The 19,742-nt window shown below is 41.9% G+C and overlaps 1 protein-coding gene and 1 long non-coding RNA gene across 4 annotated transcripts in view; both read right to left on the bottom strand.

Moving 5' to 3' along the window:
* Nucleotides 1–244: 244 nt before the first annotated feature.
* The window catches only part of NFE2L2 (nuclear factor, erythroid 2 like 2), a 32,744-nt gene continuing 13,246 nt past the window's right edge, over nt 245–19,742 (bottom strand). For 2 of the 3 annotated variants that reach the window (XM_027556983.1, XM_027556994.1), the window contains exons 2-5: nt 4,088–4,354; nt 3,431–3,520; nt 2,388–2,576; nt 245–1,976 (exon numbers count right to left, since the gene is read on the bottom strand). In XM_027556983.1, coding sequence (XP_027412784.1) covers nt 744–1,976; nt 2,388–2,576; nt 3,431–3,520; nt 4,088–4,354 — 1,779 coding nt within the window. In that variant the 3' untranslated portion in view covers nt 245–743. Of the gene's footprint in view, nt 1,977–2,387; nt 2,577–3,430; nt 3,521–4,087; nt 4,355–10,733; nt 10,833–19,742 lie in introns of those variants that run through there. The other variant, XM_027557001.1, reaches the window with a different exon arrangement.
* On the bottom strand, nt 11,165–12,722 carry LOC113901928. The gene is made up of 2 exons (XR_003513598.1): nt 11,610–12,722; nt 11,165–11,214 (listed from the first exon to the last, which is right to left on the bottom strand). It is a non-coding gene; the product is annotated as an uncharacterized LOC113901928 (long non-coding RNA).

Raw genomic sequence — 19,742 nt, 5'->3', positions numbered from 1 at the left:
TTCAGCCATATAGTTCCTCAAACAGGCCCCCAGCCTTACAACTTCCTGCGTCTAATACTCTGCTAATAGAATGGTTCTCCTTCAAATATGAATAAAAGAACCAGTGTTTTCCTGTCAAGGTATATACAGCATTTTTCTTGGTTGAAATATACTTGAATAGAAAAATTTTTCTGATATACACCAGCGCCAGTTTAGTGTGATGCTAGATACTGTCATGTAAGATTGTAAATGAACTTCAAGGAAATAATAGAACGGTCCTGATATTCCTTTATTAGTACCAGCTTTTCAACTAAATTGTCTTTTGCCAGAGCTAAACAATTTAATATAAAAAAATGCCATTTTTTTTTTTTGTTCATACGGTATTTATAAAAAAGTACATAGTGGTTAGTTTTGCAACAATTTGCTTTTTTAGCCAGATGTATCATATAAATGTATGAACGTAACAAATGAGATAAGAACAGTATAAATAAGGAGTTTTTGTAGTATTTACAGTATATAGAAACTAGCCCAAATGGTGTTCTAAGAAATTTTAAGTTTACAAAGTTAAAGTGAAACTACTGATTCAGCATACTGATAACTTATTTTAATGCTTTTTAAAGTTTTATATTTTCTACATTAGTTGAGTATAATTTTGCATAGAATTACTTATAAAGTATATTTCTGCATTTCACATCACAGTAGGAGCTTTTTTAGTATAACAGTACAAAAAAACCCAAAATCACTAGATCAGAAAAGGTCAAAATCTAGTTTTTCTTAATATCTGGCCTCTTACTTTTGGGAACAAGGAATACATTGCCATCGCTTGTTTGCTGCAAGGAGTATTCACTCGGAGAGTAAGGCTTTCCATTTTCATCACGTAGCATGCTGAAGACTTCAAGATACAAGGTGCTGAGTTGTTTTTTCAGTAGATGGAGGCTTTTGTCATTTTCTCCTCTTTCTTTGAGCAATTTTTCTTTTTCATCTTTTAAATGATCTAAATCTTGCTCCAGTTCCACTATATTTTCCAGTTTTCTTTTTCTGCAATTCTGAGCAGCCACTTTATTCTTACCCCTCCTACGTATGTCTCTAATTAATGCAAGTTGAGCCTCGTTGAATTGCTCCTTGGACATCATTTCATTGAAGTCCTCAACTGGGAGGTTAATGATCTTTTCTACAGGGAATGGGATATGGAGAGCTTTTGCCCGTAGCTCATCTCTTGTGAGGTGAGCCTCCAAGCGGCTTGAATGTTTGTCTTTTGTGAATGGCGTTTTTCGATGACCCGGACTTACAGGCACTTCTTTCTTTGGTGCGTTTTCACACTGGGAATCACGTGCTGCAGCGCTGTTCCCCTGTGATGACGACAAAGGTTGGACTGGGTCCCCAGGAGGCCACACTGACGGTGTTTTGGGACCCTTCTGTTTGACATTTCCAGGGGTACTATCTATCTCTTCCATTTCAGAATCACTGAAGCCAAGCAATGTGTCTCCATAGATGGAAGATTCCACTGAGTGGTCTGGTGATGCCATGCTTGGACTTGTTGTGTTCAGTGAAATGCCAGAGTCAGAATCATTGAATTCTGCTGTTGTGCTTTCAGGGTGGTTTTGATTGAAGGCTTTACAAAGTGACAGATCAGAGAGATCAATGGGCCCGTTTAGAAGTTCAGAGAGTGACTGGCTTAAAGTAGCAGAGGAGGGCATGCCGTTGCTGGTACTGGGCTCTGCTATAAAAGCAGAATAAAATTCATCACCAAAATCTGTATTTACTGTGGCACTTGAATTTAATGAGTTCACTGTCAACTGGCTGGAGTCTTCAGTGGAAAGGATGCTGTTGAAGGAATCCTCAAAAGCGTTGAGAAAATGTGGGCTGCAGTTACCTACTTCTTTATCCAGTGAGGGCATTGATGAATAGAAATGATAATTGTCAATTTCTGTCAGTTTGGTTTCTGGACTTGGAACTGTACTAGTCTCAGCCAGCTTGTCATTTTGAATATTAAGACACTGTGTGGAAAAGAAGTTCATACTATGTAAATCAAGGTTGAGCTGTTTTTAATAGGTGATAATCCGTATCTGATGGTTCTCTCCCCACCCTGATTTCTCACCAAGCTCCTCCAGAATTCAGAGATAATTCCCATTTCCAACAGATAGTTAACGTCTAAGCATATGTAACATTTTCAGAGTTCCCAGATCAGAACTTACATAACCTGATCTATCCTCAGGACATCCAGTCCATTTAACAAAAGTTCACTGAAGTAAGCATGGTGCCCAGGCTATCCTGACTAATTTAAAAGCACCTTCCAATTCTTCCTATAAGTAGGTGGCATATAAGTAATAAACAACTGGAATGACTAATTTAAAGGGACTGAATATAAAATAGCATCTTTGGTACTCATTATACTAGGTCTTAATTACCTGTAATTCTGGAATGGATAATAGTTCTTCCCAAACTTGCTCAATGTCCTGCATGTCGTCTAAAACAGCAGTGGCTACCTGAACGATCAGAGTTTCAGGTGACTGAGCCTGAGGAGGAGCAGTGAAGACTGGGCTCTCGATGTGGCTGGGAATATCAGGAACAAGTGATTGAAACGTAGCCGAAGAAACCTAAAATTGAGAAGGCATTTGTATATGAATCTGCCACCAACAGTGGGTGGGTGTGCTCCATCTGAAGTTGGAATTGGCTGCAGTTCCCTATTTGTCGTAACTGTTAGTTCTATATGATCAAACAAACCTTTTTTGTCTCGCCCAACTGACTCCAAGTTTATTCCTTAGCTTAACTGCTTTACCCTGTGCATTTGAAGGTAAATTTCAAAATGCCTAAGAACAATCTTTAGAATTGAATTTCTATCTCTGTAACACCTAGTATAGTGATTCAGAAAATAAATTATTAAAATTGTTAACCAAACAAGTCTTGGTTTTGCTACCCAGCTTTCTTTCTACTCACAGAAATCTAAGTACCTGAAACAAATGAGTTATTTGCTTCCATGGTTTTGCTGATGCATGCATGCTTCTGACTATGCAGGAGTAAACATTTTTTGTGGTTCTTTTGTGTGTATGTGTGTGTGTGTGGTTCTGCATTATATGGCCAGAGGAAGATTGGGTTTTTTCCTTCCAAATTGTTACCTATAGGCTGAGGTTTCCGTGATAAATACTTGCTCCTAAAATGCTGTTTTATGTTTTTAATGGAGATTCATCAAGGCAGGAGTCCCCAACCTCTGGGATCTAATGCCTGATGATCTGAGGTAGAACTGATGTAATAAGAGAAATAAAGTGCACATAAATGTAATGCCCTTGAAATCATCTTGGAACCGTCCCCACCTCACCAGTCCGTGGAAAAATTGTCTTCCACAAAACTGGTCCCTGGTGCCAAAAAGGCTGGGGACCACTGCACCGATGGGACCAATATAGGGTATATTAGATACAGCTGTGGAGATCTGCTGTTAATCAGATGTTAGTACCTCATTGTCATCTACAAACGGGAATGTCTCTGCCAAAAGCTGCATGCAGTCATCGAAGTACAAATCATCTGCTTTGGGAATGGGGGCTACCTGCACAAAAGGGAAAGACACAGAAGAAGAAAATTGTTCAGTGTTCATAAAATGTTTACAATCTAATCAAATATCTCTCTTCAGAAGTCAATTTAGTAAAGAGCACAGAATCAAAGCAGACTCGCTGGTTTCAAATCGTGGCCCCCTCAGTTTATTGCCCAGTTTCTGGGCAAGGTATTTAACCTGCAGGTGCTCATCTGTAAAATAGGATAATGTAATTCATATAATTGTGTTGATTAATCAATATTAAAACAGTACTTGTCCCAGTACCATGAGTAATCCTACTACCACAGTTCTGCTACTGTCAGTACTGTTGCAGCTGCTTGATGCATACAATAACAATGCTTTTTATAGCTTATAAAGAGATCTTCCTTGTAATATATATGTCCTAATTGTTACACTCTGAGGTGAGGTCAGGCATTGAACTCATCAGGAGGCTGAGGTTGGGAGGTTGACTTTTGATAAGGCCTTGAAGTAAAAGGCAAAGCTCAAACTCAGATTAACCCCTGGGTCCATGTTCTTTGGGTCCTGCCCCACACCTTCCCAAGAACTGGGTGCGCCCTGTACCTGGGAGTAGTTGGCAGACCCACTGGTTTCTGATGGTATGTGTTGTGCTGGCTGAATGGGGAGGAATTCGCCGGTCTCTTCATCTAGTTGTAACTGAGCAAAAAAGGCTTTCTCTTGCTCCTTTTGGAGTTGTTCTTGTCTTTCCTTTTCAAGTTTTTTCTGTTTTTCCAGCTCATGCTCCTTCTGTCGTTGACTGAAGTCAAATACCTCTCGACTTACCCCAAGATCTATATCTTGCCTCCAAAGTATGTCAATCAAATCCATGTCCTGCGTTTAAAACAAAAAAGGAAGGGGAGAGACCATGGTTAAAATGGTTTTAAAACAATAGATAACACATAATTTAGACCACTGCTGATAATAGGGGGGTAGGGAGATTACAAATAAAATCTGAATGGGAACATAAATCCAGTGTTCTGGAAGGGCACAGTAATTGTATCTAGTGTCTGCATGTATTCATTTTTCTTAAAAAAATCACCTTCAAACATAGCTATCCATTCTTATCATTTATCACTTGGATTATTAATGAATTGGGTGATGGTAGAGGTCACTAAAAGTAAAAAGTAACAGATGTTGCATGTTAATGTTCTTGAATCAAAAGAAATCCCACATTTGTTTGATGGAACAGAAAATTTAGAGCAAGCACCCTGAGCCAGTGGTTTATCATGAGAAATGGAGTTTGAAGAACATGACTGAATATGTGGAATTTCTTCCTAAACTTGCTTAGCAAATGCCAGTTTACAGAGGGGGAAAAAACTGCAAGTTAAACTGTCGATCTTGCAGTTGTGAGAAACCACTTTTCTTTTGGTCTTTGCCTACAGTGGATTATCTTTTGCTTAGCATTTCTTGCTACATTTGTCTTCATGGTTACTTATTAAAAACAATTTCCTCTTGATCTGAGTTTTAGTTCCTGAGGTATGATCACGTTGGTAAGGTCAAGTCCTAGGGACTGTTAATCTTGTGATGTGCGGTAAAGCAACAGGCTGTCAGAAGAATTGCGAAAGGGGTAGTGCCCACTAGGCTCACTCCTGATAAATAACCCTCTTAATAACACATGCCCAAAAAACATGGCTCCAGGAAACAATGGAAGGTGATGCACTCTAACATAAGGGGAGAATCTTATAATGAGGGATTGGTTATTCTGATTTATATAACAAGCCTAGGCTTAGGTACCATGGTCACATTTTCTAACTATAAATGTCAAAAACAATTTTTTTTCTGATTTAAAATTTAAGTTTTTGTTAAATTCTGAATGGGAAATTTAAATATTTCTATTCAATAGATCATTTATATTTAAAACAATGAGATGGAGGTTGGAAAAATCAAGACAGAGAAAGGGAATTGGGGCCGAAGGCCAGTAGATTCAGTGTGCAAACGTCGAACTTTGTATTGCAGTTCGGACAACGGCCAGCAGCACTGGGCTGCCCAGTGCATTTACAGCTCTATTATCTTCAGCCTCCAAAGGGCAGGAACAACGTGGTAATTACTTAGCTGAGCAGTCAGGTATTTCACACAACCGAGTACAAGCACAGATCGCCCGACCTAGAGGTAGCCCAGCTAGCTGGAGAGTAGAGGCCACTTCTAGCCTTGACTGAAAGTTGGTGTTCGAATCTTAAAAGCTATGAAATCCTACCCATGAGATAAGTTATCCTAGCTTTAAACAGTATAACTTAAGAGTACAAAGCACACACAGCAGCAGGTATAGTTAAAGCAGTATCTGTAGCTCTTGAGAACTGGCTAGAGTATACCTGTTTTTTAAGGCAACATCTATTAAGATCTTTCTATATGGGCCAAACATTGTTTTAAATACTTCAGATATATACAAACCAAGTCTCAAAACCACATGAAGAAAACATGTATCCCTATTTTACAGGTAAGTATACTGAGGCTTAGATACTACTGGAAAGTACCAGGACAGAGATAGGTTGGGGGCTTTCCATGTGGTGTTCGTGGTACAGAACCCACCTGCCGATGCAGGACATATAAGAGACATGGGTTCGATCCCTGAGTTGGGAAGATCCTCTGCAGGAAGAAATGGCAAGCCACCCCAGTGTTACCTGGAGAATCCCATGGACAGTAGAGCTTGGTGAGCTACAGTCCATGGGGTTGCAAAGAGTTGGACACAACTGAGCCACTCTTTCTTTTCATCTGGATTATGTTCCTGGCCACAAGCAACAAAATAGAAATCGTGGAGCATTCAGTCATACATGACTTTTCTCAGGAGGCTCCCCACTAAAACATGAGAATAATTTCCATTTTAAAAACTTTTGCCTTCAATGGACATGTCTACACAAAGGCCATGTTAAAGAGAAAGGCCCGAGGTACACAGAAACCCACACTAAAATTCTAATTAGGTTGGGCCGTATCTTCTTGGGGAAATCTAAATACAGCTGAGTATCCTGTCTGGGCCATTCTCCAAACCGGAGCTAACAAGGTGCTAAGTAAGGAGATGGTTGGCATGTTCACTCCTACTAAAGGCTCGTTCTAAAAATCAAAGAATTGTGTACTCATACAGTTTCAAATGAGCTTTATTTTCCTACCCTTCTCAAGAACGGGACATGGAAAGCGCATTGAACTCTTCAGAAGATTCACAACAGAGAAACCCCAATACTTGTCTCTGCACCTGGGGGCCACGGACCACATCCCTCCCTCACGTTCCTCAGCCTGCCTGGGCCTGCGGCTTCCTTGTTAAGAGATCCCAGGATAAAAACCAGTACCCGGTTTTGGCTTTCCCACAAAAGAGCACTGAAGAATTTATTTTGGAAATACCTCACAAATATGATGAGTCCAAAGTATCCCTAGAACCCAGAACTATGGGCAGGAGGAAAATTTCTAGTTTATTCTAAAACTATCAGTGGCAATCACACCAAGAGTTGATATAACTCTTCTTTCCCTTTCCCTGCTCTCCTCATCAGATGAGATGTCTTGAGTGGGTTCAGATAGTTAAGCTATAAATTATAACTATTCCATCCTACCCCTATAATACAGATTTTGGTGGATCAAATGAAACGTGGAGGAACTTTCTCTCTAAATGTATATGCAAGTACTGATATGCCTCCCAATGGGGATGGGTCCTTCTGCTTGCTATAAGTGACACCAAACTCCAGGCCAAAGGAGAAGAATGAAGTTGCAGCCCTCATCGGAGTGGAAGCCTTGAAACAACACTCGGTCTTGAAGCTACTTGGTTCCTTCTCAAAGAAGGTCGGAAACTCACCACTGGGCATGTGCAATGGGTGTTGTAAATAAATGTAAACAACACACACTTTTATGTAAACTTTCATGTACCCAAGTAACACCCTCTGAATTGCTACTCAACTTCTGATATGACTGCCCTTCAATGCACAGCTCCAAACCAATTCAGTGTTTTAAAACTCCCCATAACATAATTAGGCAAGGGCACCTTGATAGAGCCTTTATCAACAAACAGGAAACATAAAACACAAAATGTCATTTCATGACAACATCAAATTGCTCAATGCAGGCTGGGCAGCCTTCATGGAGATTACCACAGACCAAAACAGGTTTCAAAGTGTTCTCAGAGGTTTTGCTCTGTATTTTTTAAGTTTATATATTTATTCTTGCCATGAGAGCTCTCTAAAAGAAAACATCTGCTTGAAAAAAAAAAGCTGAGTTTTAACCACTATGAATTCCTAAAACAAGTGTTCTGATCAAATTCAGAATGCAGCAACAAAGGGTTGCTTGTCATAGCCTTGATATATCATACATTGTATTACTCAGATCTTCACCTGAGTTTCAGAAGAAAAAAATCCGTGGCCATTTGTTGTACGAAATATTCAAATATTTAAGAACAGCAGAAGTTTGTCCACGCACATCTAGTGCAGGGAGCCCCGCAGCCCCAGGACTGTAGTAAGCTGTCTTGAAGGAGCCCTGTGACTGGGCACGTGACTTACTCCACAAATGACCCATCTCTCTGCAGAGCTCTCAGACTATCTAAGGGGAAATAGTTGGGATGGTTCCTGTAACAAACAAGAGCATGACAATGGACAGGGTGGAAGGAAAATGGCCAAGGAAGAATGAAACTGCTCTTGCACACTTCACCCTGAGGCACTGAGGAAGCACCGCTGCCCTGCAACAGGGCAGAGAAGAAAGGTCTGGGGAGGGAGGGGGAATGTATGGCTTTTCAACAGGCATCTCCTTAAGCTTCAGAGTTCCTGAGGGCAGTGCAGTACTGGGTATGAGCCTTCACGTGCCACACTTGGTGTCTGAATTATTGTTGCTGTTGTTCTTTCGTGACCCCTGAGTTATGTTGCTAGCTTGGCTTCAACAAAATAAGACAATGTATTAATACTAAGAAATGTTTGACAGTTCACATTAAATCGCCATCTGGCCCAGTGGAAATAGTCATAACTGGAAAATATATATATCATCGTTTGCCATCTGGGTAATCTGTTACTCGTTTCATGGGAAATCTGAAATTGGACTATTAACTTGGACCACTTTAAAACAAATATCTTTGTTCCAGGATAAACAAAGAAGAAAGCCCTTGAACACAGAATCCCAGAATAATGTCTTTTGCAAGCTAATTTTAGTGCTCTGAATAAACTAGCATTTTATCATGCTCAGATGATTCCCCCCAAATCAGAAAAGATAAAGCAAAGGAATTGTGAACTACTAAATTAAAGCAATTCAGTAAGCTAAGGCTTTAGAAAAGTATCTAAAATGAAATGGTTTCTATCACATACATTCACTGTATAAATGAAACCAGTACCCCCAAGCCTTTCCCTCTCTCCCCTCTCCCATCCTCTCTTTTGTCCAGAGGATGAAGGGAAGGTGACGGGGGGTTTCCTTCTAAACATAAGTTTCTCTAATAAAGTGTTTTTAAAAAATTGCAAGGATAATTCTGTAAACAATAAAAAACTGATCCTCACTTCCAGTCACACGGTGTAAGTGTTAAGACAATGTCCCAGGTGATTCCTTCTTAAAATCACGTATTTCGACTAAGAAAACAGTAAATCTTTTAAAGTTTGTTCTCCTGATACTGATCTCTCCACCCAAATATTAACAACTAGCATTCAGAGTCTAAATTACACCCAGTAATACTTTCCTTACAGACATTTCAGTCTTTATATCACGCCCAGACAGTTATATTAACCTAAAAGTGAAATCCGGTTTAATATTTTTTTCCATAGAAGCTGCACAAATATTTCTGGGCAAAACCAGGTGGAACATGAATCACATCCTACCGTCCCTTAAGAACACAGGTCAAATCAACAGCTATGCTGCTGCTAAGTCGCTTCAGTCGTGTCCGACTCTGTGCGACCCCATAGACGGCAGCCCACCAGGCGCCCCCGTCCCTGGGATTCTCCAGGCAAGAACACTGGAGTGGGTTGCCATTTCCTTCTCCAATGCAGGAAAGTGAAAAGTGAGAGTGAAGTCGCTCAGTCATGTCTGACTCTTAGCGACCCCACGGACTGGACTGCAGCCTACCAGGCTCCTCCGTCCATGGGATTTTCCAGGCAAGAGTACTGGAGTGGGTTGCCGTTGCCTTCTCCTCAACAGCTATAGGAAGGTACAAAAGCAAGCGAGGGGACGCTCAAACCCTGAAGGACTGATTAAACAACATAAACGACCTCCTTGATTTATAAGCTCTACCCTGCAGCAGGGCTCCTTACCACTAAGGCAAAGTGATACCAAGCGGGTGTGTGTGTGAAATACATCTCGCTGATGACTGTTCTATTTCATAATATTTATCTGCCTATTTACTTCTCTCTCGCTTCATTACAAGAAGATACACAAGACAAGGTCAATAGTTCTCAGAATTCTAGAGAAAGCAGATGACTGGTTATTCTTTATAGTCTGCCCACATTCAGGTACTTCTGATTCTACTGATCTGACTTGCATATTTCTGAACATATTGCTACAATAATTGTTAAGTAGGTGGTTAAAAACAAAGGTCAAAAAAAAAAACATTTATACAGAATCATAGAATGTTACAGGTGGAAGAGGCCTTACAGACACTGAGGTCAAGTGTAAATGTCACTGGGTTAATTTCTGTGTAACTACAGCTCTATTTTAAAAAATAACTGGCCTTGCAACCAGTTTATATGTCAGCAGAGACCCCTAATAGGCAATAATAGTTACCTCCAATCCAAGTTTTCCTTCTAAACTTACTAAGGATTATTTCCCCAGTCTTCAATAACTAGCAGTTTTTAACAGCATTAAAAAAAAATCTCAAACACACCAAAACATGAATTATTCAATGAGTTAAAATACTAGATCACAAATTTGCTACTCCCTGGGTTGCAGACACATCCTCCTACCCTTGTGTCTTTCAGCTAGAAAATGGTCCCATTTCCTCACAGTCCAGCTTGTTACTGTGTACATTTTCATGTGCTGCTTCCTGCTCACTCGTTTCTCAGCAGTGACTCAATCTGAGAAACATGATCCAGCCAGTTTACTGGAACTTTCATCTATTACACTTGTCTGTACACTGCAAAGCGTGATGCAAAGATAAAGCAAAGCCTGAAAGTGAACAGAGTAAGAATTTGGACTGTTTATTTTCCTAAGAGGCATATATGTGTTTGGCCAAAAAGAAACCAGAAAGGACAGTTACTTTCCAAAACAGCAGGTGATCCCACTGCTACTGATTTCAAAAGTGAATCTGATTTTTCCATGGGAAATTTCATACCTGGATGCCAGCAGAGTTAATTTCTGCTCGTTTGTAGTATTTTTGCAGGACGCTGCTGTTGGGCCTCCGTAGAAGGCAGTGGCACCCCACTCCAGTACTCTTGTCTGGAAAATCCCATGGGCAGAGGAGCCTGGTAGGCTGCAGTCCATGGGGTTGCCAAGAGTCGGACACGACTGAGCGACTTCACTTTCACTTTTCACTTTCATGCATTAGAGAAGGAAATGGCAACCCACTCCAGTGTTCTTGCCTGGAGAATCCCAGGGATGGGGGAGCCTCGTGAGCTGCCGTCTATGGGGTCGCACAGAGTCGGACACGACTGAAGTGACTTAGCAGCAGCAGCAGCTGTTGGGCCTCAAATGGCTTATCCAAGGGTAAGTCACTATGTTGAGTGGCTTTGTTTGATAAGCAAATTTCAGGACCCATTTTTTTCACCTCCATTTTTGAACAAGCCATGAAGGTATTCAGCTCTGGATGGTGCACTCTACACATAAAAGTAACTTTGTGAATAGGTCTGTTATCACTACTAGAATGATTCTATAGGAAAACATACACACCCTTTCTTACCAACAGAACCTGCAGAAGCACTGGCTCTAACTCTCTAACTTCACTCAACACACGCTGACATTAACTGAATGTGAACTAACCAGGTCACCACCCACCTTGGGGTCAAACAACCCTGCTTGCTCAGTCTCCTGCCCCTGCCCCCCACCCCCATGAGGGAGGGCAGTGCCCCAGCATGCTTGAACCCCTGGAACTCTTAGCTACTCCTGCCACTTCTAAACCCCCTTAATAATCCTTCACCCTCTTTGGATTCTGCATTTGTAAACAAATTATTTATTTTAATCTTAAAGCTCCTTTTCAGGTTTAACTGCTTACAGGTAGCTTTAAAAGGTAAGAAGTGGGCCAGCGATTCAGGCCTCCTGTTTCTTGCTGCCAGCTCAAGACCTGCGTGCCTGTGGAAGGGACAGTGATGAATCTTAGATACGCATATACTGGAATGTACAGAGGCTATCTACAATACTTACCTTTTTTTGGTACATCCTGTTAAAACAACATTACAAAGGGCAGGGGGGGTCTGTTTAATTATTTTTTAGTGTTAACTTTATTCAGTATGAAATATTTCTCAAAATAAGCTACTAATGGCTAAAATGTCACTTTACCAGAATGGTGATAGTTATAATAAAGGTGGTAGTCAAGATTAATAAGATTAGCATACATAAATGGATCATTAATCCAGCAATCCATCGAATACAAACACACAGCTCACCTCTCAGGGACCTGGAACTATGCTAGGTGCTGGGGACACAGAGGTCAACAGAGGACAGTCTCTGATCTCAGTTTCGAGACGTGAGGAGAAAAGCATGTAGCGGCCAAGACAGCACAGAGGAAGCGTAACCAAACTGCAGAGACCTCACACAGGAGCCACAAAGCTCACCGGCCACAGCACATGGACGTCCCACCCACTTAAGCAAGGGGTAAGCTGGGGTTTTCCAAACGTCTAGTCTGTATGAATACTCGAAATCAAAGGAGGTTTTGGAGGTGGAGAAGACAACCCATCTCCACTCACCCTGCCTTTCTGGTCTCCCCTCTTCGTGGCAGCAATCCTGCCCCCACCCCCAGTTTCTCCCCAGAAGCTCAGATTCTTCAGCACAAGGAAAATTCTCAGAGACTTCCTCCTTGCATGTGGACCTTTCAGTCAGTATGACTCATCTCAGATGAGATGGGAATTACTGCTAATGCCACACTGTCACGGGACGTGGGGACTGGAGGGGCCCAGAGGACGCACGCAGCCCCTTTCATTTTCAAACAGGGAAACTGGTCTAAAGGGTGAAATGACTGTCCCGAGATCAAAGGTCAAGGATTCCAAAACTACTATTCTAATTTAGTGGGTCTACTTTTCTAATTTAACATCTAATTTTATGACTCCTGCCCAGTTATTTGGCAGAGGGGAGGAAAACATACATTTTCACTTCGCTCTAATTTTTAAATTTGTACCTCTGGTCCCAGCTTGCCAGTCAGCAGATTCCTTGCAGCTTCTATCTCCACTGGTGTTTGCAAAACACTTCATGGTTTGCAGGAGTGGTCACAGCACAGCATGAGGGAGGTGGCTTATCTTCATCTATGGATGAGCACAATTAGGCTCTGGGTCTCCAGCATCCCTGCCCCAAGTTGGCAAGTGGCAGAGCCAGAACCCCAATCCAGATCTGATGTACAGCCTGTGGGCACTTCCCACCACCGCAGGACAAAGGCTGCAAACTGCTTCATCCCCGTGCCCTCTGCCCGGTGGGATACTAAGGCTGAAAGCCAGCTCACTGATGCTCAGACCCGCCAGTCCTGACAACTAGGCAAATCTAGTCAACTGCACAAGCAGAGGTTAGCATTTAAACCAATCTTCCCATAAAGCCAATATTCACCCCCAGTACTTTCTCTGTATATCTTATCTGGGCTTTGTTACAATGGCCCAACTAAACTGCAGACTCCTTCAGGGCATGACAATGTCTTTTTTGATAGATGGCATCTGTATACAGGATACATTTAAAAGCTACAAAAGTAATCTCCCAGTTACCTTTGCCCAAGGCAACCATTGGCATCAGTTTTTTGTGTCCTTAGGAAGATACTCTATTAAATACACACCCACAGGCACATATTTCCCAGGTGGTGCTAGTGGTAAAGAATTTGCCCGCAATGAAGGAGACCTAGGTTCGATCCCTGGGTTGGGACGATCTCCTGGAGAAGGGGATGGCTACCCACTTCAGTATTCTTGCCTGGAGAACTCCATAGATAAAGGAGCCTGGTGGGCTACAGTCCACGGGTTGCAAAGAGTTGGACACGACTGAGGGACTGACACATTTCACAGACACACACACAAGTAGGATATAATCATAACATTCCACACTTAATCTAATTAATCAGTCCCTCATTGGGCTTTTAAATTATTCCTAATCTTTTGCTAGGGCAAATGATGCTACAATGGCTATCTTTGTGCATAAATCATTTCAACAATGTGTAAGGATTACCTATGAGATACTCAGAACTGCTGATCAAGGAGTATATACATTTTAATTTATTATACAATGAGAAATGCCCATTTTCCCCACTCTTTTTCCCCAATCATGTGTCCTTCACACCTTGCAGCACATTGGCACATGGTACTCATCCAATAAATACATAGTAATTGTTGATATAAGGTCTCCTATATTAATTTCAGACTCATTTCAAAACCAGCCCTCTCAGTATTTTTAAATTAAGACCATAAAATTGAGACTAAAGAGAATGTACTGTACATAGTTGTCCAGCAAACACTTCTTTAATCACCAGTCTATGTCCAGCCAAGGGAACCTTGGTTGGTGCCTTTGGAGCTGGTACAACAATCTGCAGGGGCAAGAAACATAAAGGCCACAGTACACACAGGTAGAGGTTAGGGAGTCCCGACAGGTCAAACAAGCAAAACGGGCAACCTCAGTCCTTCTACCAGACAAGGTCAATTCCCAAGAAAAAAACAAGTCAAATACAAATGGAACTACCATATGATCCAGCAATTCCACAGCTGGGTATACATCTGAAGGAAACAAAAACCATTCGAAATAATTTGGAAAGAAAGATATGCACCCGTGTCCACCACAGCATTGTTTACAACAGCCAAGACATGGAAGCAACTGATGGTCCACGAGGAGATGAATGGACGCAGAAGAGACGCTGTCAGTGTACACAATGGAACACCACTCAGCCAAAAAACGAGAAAATCCTGCCATTTGCAACAACATGGATGGACCTGGAAGGTATTATGCTTGGTGAAATACGTCAAGTAGAGGAAGACAAATTCTGTTTTCACCTCTATATGAACTCGAAAAAAATAAAACACACAACTGAATATAACAAAACACAGATACAGGGAACAAACTAATGGTTTCCAGTGAAAAGAGGGTTGGAAAGGAGGGGCAAGAAGGGGAAGAGGAGTAAGAGGTACAAACTACGAGTGGTGTAAAGTAAATAAGATACAAAGACGCCGTGCACAGCACCAGCAGTACCAGCAATATTCTGCAATAACTTTAAGTGGAGTATCAGCTGTAAAAGAGAAAGCAAGTCCAAGCAGGCTGACTATATCTACTAGCTCTTTGAAGGCCAGGAAAAGGTATTCTGTCTAGGGAAGTGTCTAAGTTGGCTATTAAATTACACTGAACACACAAGTAACTAAGAAGAGAAGACAGTGATCTTGCGGAACACAGACCAAACACTAAGTTTATAAATGAATATCCCAAAGTCCAGAGATACTAAATGGGTAGCTGACACTAGGTCCCATCTGACTGAGCTGAACCCAGGAAGGGTCATCTGGTCAACTCACAGAAATTAGATTTCAAACTAGACTTTCCAATTGCAATTTCTAGTCCTTAAATTTCTGAAATGCTAGGAATTACTTTGAAAACAGAGGTGTACACAACTGTTGTGTGGCATTTGATCCTGCAACCAAATAGAACCCTGGCCTACAGAACCTTGTCATCTGACCAAAGTTTGCCCTGCATTTTTCTGCAGAGAACTTTCCTTTCCCTACTCCTAATCTCTAAATCCTCCATCGTATCTAAAAACTATGCCCATACTCAACACAATAGGACTAAAGGGCTTCCAGTTCTAACCCTGACTTCAGGCAGAGCATCTCTGCTACCAAGAGCAAGAAGTGCTTTAAATTAACGTGGAAGCCTGAGAAGTCCCAAATCATGGGGTCAAGGCCATGGGCCCACTGAATACACATTCCAAACTTGACTGACTCATCCAAGCGCTCACCAAGACCAAGGGTGACCCCAGAAATAGTTCTACATCTTCTTGGAGAAAGGAAGCCCTTCAAGACAGCTCTTCCATGTGTAATGCTTTCAGAGCACAAACCACTTTCACTTGCATGACCGTGTCAATTAATCCTCACACTACTCTGTGTGAAGATTAGCGAGATGAAGAAATAGGTTCAGAAGGGTTAAATACCAAAGGTCATCTGACTTGTCAACTGCGTCTATAGCGGAAGCAGCCCTCTCAAAACCGGATGGACAGACCTATAAATTAAATCACCATTTAGTGACTCATGCCTCCCTTTCCTCCTCGGTTCCTCAAAAGAGACAAAAAATTCTGGTTTGCTCTCAGGCTGTTCATTTTAGTTGTTGGTGGCTTCTTCCTTAAGTCAGTTTTACCAATAAGCAAACAATACCATAAAACGGGCCTAAATTTTTACCAATGATCTCAGGCTACTTACCTAAATAATGAACACATGAAGTCAAGCTCTCAGTCTTCTTCTCAAGGACAAAAGCTGTGGGTCTGGTTTAAAATCTCTCGTTTTGGGAAAAGAACTCCTTAAATGAAAATATGAAAGCCAGATGTATGGAGTTTTCCAAAGTGCGTGCTTGCACAAAGTGTGGGAATTATTTGTACCTTATTACTACTGTTCCCCATGGATGTATCATTATACTGCCCAACAAAAATGTATGTGTCAAAGATGGAATCGATCATCCTGTCCACGGGAGATACAATACAAAAATTCTCTCATTGCCTAAAATAATTGCTTTTAAAATCCTTCTATCTGGAACTGGTGGAAGTTCTTTGCAGCTCTGACGCCCATCATGCTTCCAATGCCAAGGAAGCCCAGGACGCAAAGCAACAGGCTGTAAAGCACATTAGGCTCCACACCCATCCACGGTCAAGGCGTGCCGTGCTACGGTAACTGTGAACCTCAGTTTCTCCATCTGCGGAAGGACAGGGTTGGGTTAGGTGAGTCCAAAGAGTCCTTCACCTAAACACCTCTGATTCCATAAAGTCAAAAATTTAAGCCTGGAACCTACTTTTGAACTTTAGAACAAGCTAATTTCAGCAACTTGTAATAGATGCTCTAAGGCAGTACTTTCCAGTATACATCTAATGCAAGCCATACATGTGATTTAAACAATTTTAGAGAAAAGGGAAAGTGTTAGTCACTCAGTCACGTCGGACTCTGCGACCCTGTGGCCTAGAGCTCATGAGGTGCCTCTGTCCATGAAATTCTCCAGGCAAGAATACTGGAGTGGGTTACCATTCCCTTCTCCAGGGGATCTTCCCAACCCAGGATCAAACCCAGGTTTCCTAAACTGCAGGAGGATTCTTTACTGCCTGAGTCACCAGGGAAGCCCAATACGATTTTCGTAGCCTTACAAAAAATGAAAAAAGTTAATTTGATTTAAACAATATTATTTATTTCACCCAATATATCAAAACATCATTTTACTTTGTAACCAAAAAATGTAAATTATTAATGAGCAGTGACAAAGCACTCAATGAACATAACAAAGATCAAATGACAGGATCCCATGAAATGTGGTCCCACCAAAATAGTTTTATTCAACAGAAAAATATCTTATCCTACTTCTGTTTTAAATTTTAAATCATAATTCATTAAAATTAAAAAATGCACACCCTCAGTTACACGAGTCCCATTTCAAGTGCTCAAAAGTGACCGGTAGCAAGCAGCAAGTGGCACCTACCGGGCGGGCCCTCCACATTTCTTAGCGGGCGAATTCTAAAGAGCCAGACTCCTCTGTACTGCAGATTATTTTCTGAGAATACAATGGGAACAGTAACCCTTCCAAAGGATGCTAGGTAGTATTTATATTGCTAACCATTGTTTGCAAAAAGCTACTTCAACAATCTGAGAGTGCAAATCTGTGAGTTACTAACAGAGCTCATAATACTACATGGATCACCTTGAGATTAAAGAGCAACGTTATGGTCCAGAGGCCACATGATTACCAGATTACTGCAAAGGTCATCCGGAAGAATGGGTAGAAATTAGGGGTTTGTTGCCTTGAAAAAGAGGGGGAAAAAAAGGAGTTAGTTTTTTAATTTCCCTTTCCCAGAGAGCAAAGAAGATAATAGAGACCAGTGGGCAGGCCTGCTCATCTCTAGTTTTGTTTGAACTGCTCCTAACTCTGCATGTCTGTAACTAAGCTTGCTTTCCCTCCCCCTAACTTTGCAGGAGCTACACTTCCGCACCTATTTTCCTTTGACTCTATATGCTAAATACATCCTGCATCTGGTGTTTACCCTTGGAACACCCTTCCCCTAGCAGTTACGTATCAGAAAGAAGGCAGAGCCACTGAACTGCCAGACTCAATTACTGGGTTACTGACGCCAGCCCGACCATTTGACAAGTCATACATCTTTGTTACTCATCACCGACTCCTGACTGCGAGGCCTCATCTTATACAAGGCCCTGGACTCCTCACAGAGAGGGCACAGTTCTTGGGGCATGAACCTACTGTGTGCCCCTCTCTGCTGGCTGAGAATTAAAGCCACCTTTCCATTTCCTCCGAACTCTCTCTCCGTACTTTTTAATCGGCTTTAGTGGACAAAGAAAGCCAAGATTTTGGCCAGCAACACTATCTGTTCCAGCCAAGGATATGAATTAGTCCTGAGTTTGGAAATTCCATTTCAACTGCTTCCAATGTACACATTTGAACATGCACAAAACCCACTGTTGTCAACGGCCAGGCAGTAATCTGGGCCTCTTAAAAAGGAAATGATAATTAGTACATATGTCCCATTTCATTCTCTTAAAATCAGTACAGGAGTCTTTAACTTTAAATCTTTACAGTTAACTTGCTAAATAAATACGTAAGGACATCGGTGACCTAGTGAGCCTTCACATTAGGATTTGAGAAGGAAAGATCACAGTGTCAGGATAATAAAGCTAGGCAACAGTAAGTGCATTTATCGTGCACTTTCTATGTGTTCGGTACTTTCCAAGCACTCATCTCCATGAGCTCACTTGTACTCAAACCAATTGGCAAGGAAGGTGGTATTATTATCATCTCCTTTTGGGGCAAGGAAACTGAAGCATGGAGAGGTTAAGTGAACTTGCCTGAAGACCCACCTCTAAGAACTCGTCACAGCGAGATCCACCCCCGTTTGTGCTACAGGATCACTCACAGAACAGAGGCCCTTACTCAGCATACCCAAGGCCTCTTCAAGGAGGCCGCACACAGCCATTGTGCCGGGCCGAACTGTACAGGGAGCTCTAAGAAAACCCAGACTAACACCTGTCCTCACAGAACTTTTCCATGTGGGGAAAAGGTATGTGAGTGCCCCTTAAAAATACAGGGGACATGTCAGGGGTGAAGCAGTAATGCTCCCAGTACAGTCAACTGCTGCTGCACGGGTCAAATGAACACGGGCGGGGCTCAGCCGCTCAGTGGAATCAGATTGAGACCCTTTAGACTGTAGCCCACCAGGCTCCTGTCCATGGGATGCGATTTCCCAGGCGAGAATACTGGAGTGGGTTTTCATTTTCTCCTCCAGGGGATCTTCCTAACCCAGGGATCGAACCCATGTCTCCTGCTTGGCAGGCGGTTTCTTTACCCGCTGAACCATCAGGGAAGCCCAAATGAACCTAAGAAGCATGTAATTTTGAGGCTTCTGGGTCTAATCACTATATGAAAAATAGAAGGTGAGCTCCAAACTTATTTACATATCACAAATAAGCTTTTATTTATGATAAAAAGTATCATAAAAAGGATTACAAATCACATAGCAACAATGAAGGGCAGTAGGTGCAGAAGTTTTCAGCCATGTTATCTCCCTCATGGGAAGGTGTTTCCCTTTACCATTTCACCTTTTTAAAGAGTTACTTGGCAGCAGTTACTACAAAAGATGTATTTTAATCTTTGAAGACTAAAAGATGGGTTGGGGCTGGGAAGAGGGCAAGGCCACAGGGGTCGGCTCAGTTCACAGCTGGGTTTTGTTGTTCAGTTGCCAAGTCGTGTCTGACTCTTTGTGACCCTCTGGTCTATAGCCTGCCAGGCTCCTCTGTCAGTGGGATTTTCCAGGCAAGAATACTGGAGTGTGTTGCCACGCCCTCTTCCAGGGGATCTTCCTGATCCAGGGATCAAACCCCAGCCTCCTGGATTACAGTGGGATTCTTTACCACTGAGCCACCAGGAAGCCCCACAGCTGGGTTTAACCTTCCACTTCTGCACTCCTACCCACCAACTCTTTCTGTTT

This window comes from Bos indicus x Bos taurus, chromosome 2 (genome assembly GCF_003369695.1).
Source record: "Bos indicus x Bos taurus breed Angus x Brahman F1 hybrid chromosome 2, Bos_hybrid_MaternalHap_v2.0, whole genome shotgun sequence".
NCBI lineage: Eukaryota > Metazoa > Chordata > Mammalia > Artiodactyla > Bovidae > Bos > Bos indicus x Bos taurus.
Note: the sequence above shows the minus strand (reverse complement) of the source record. Positions and strands in the feature narration are given on the sequence as shown.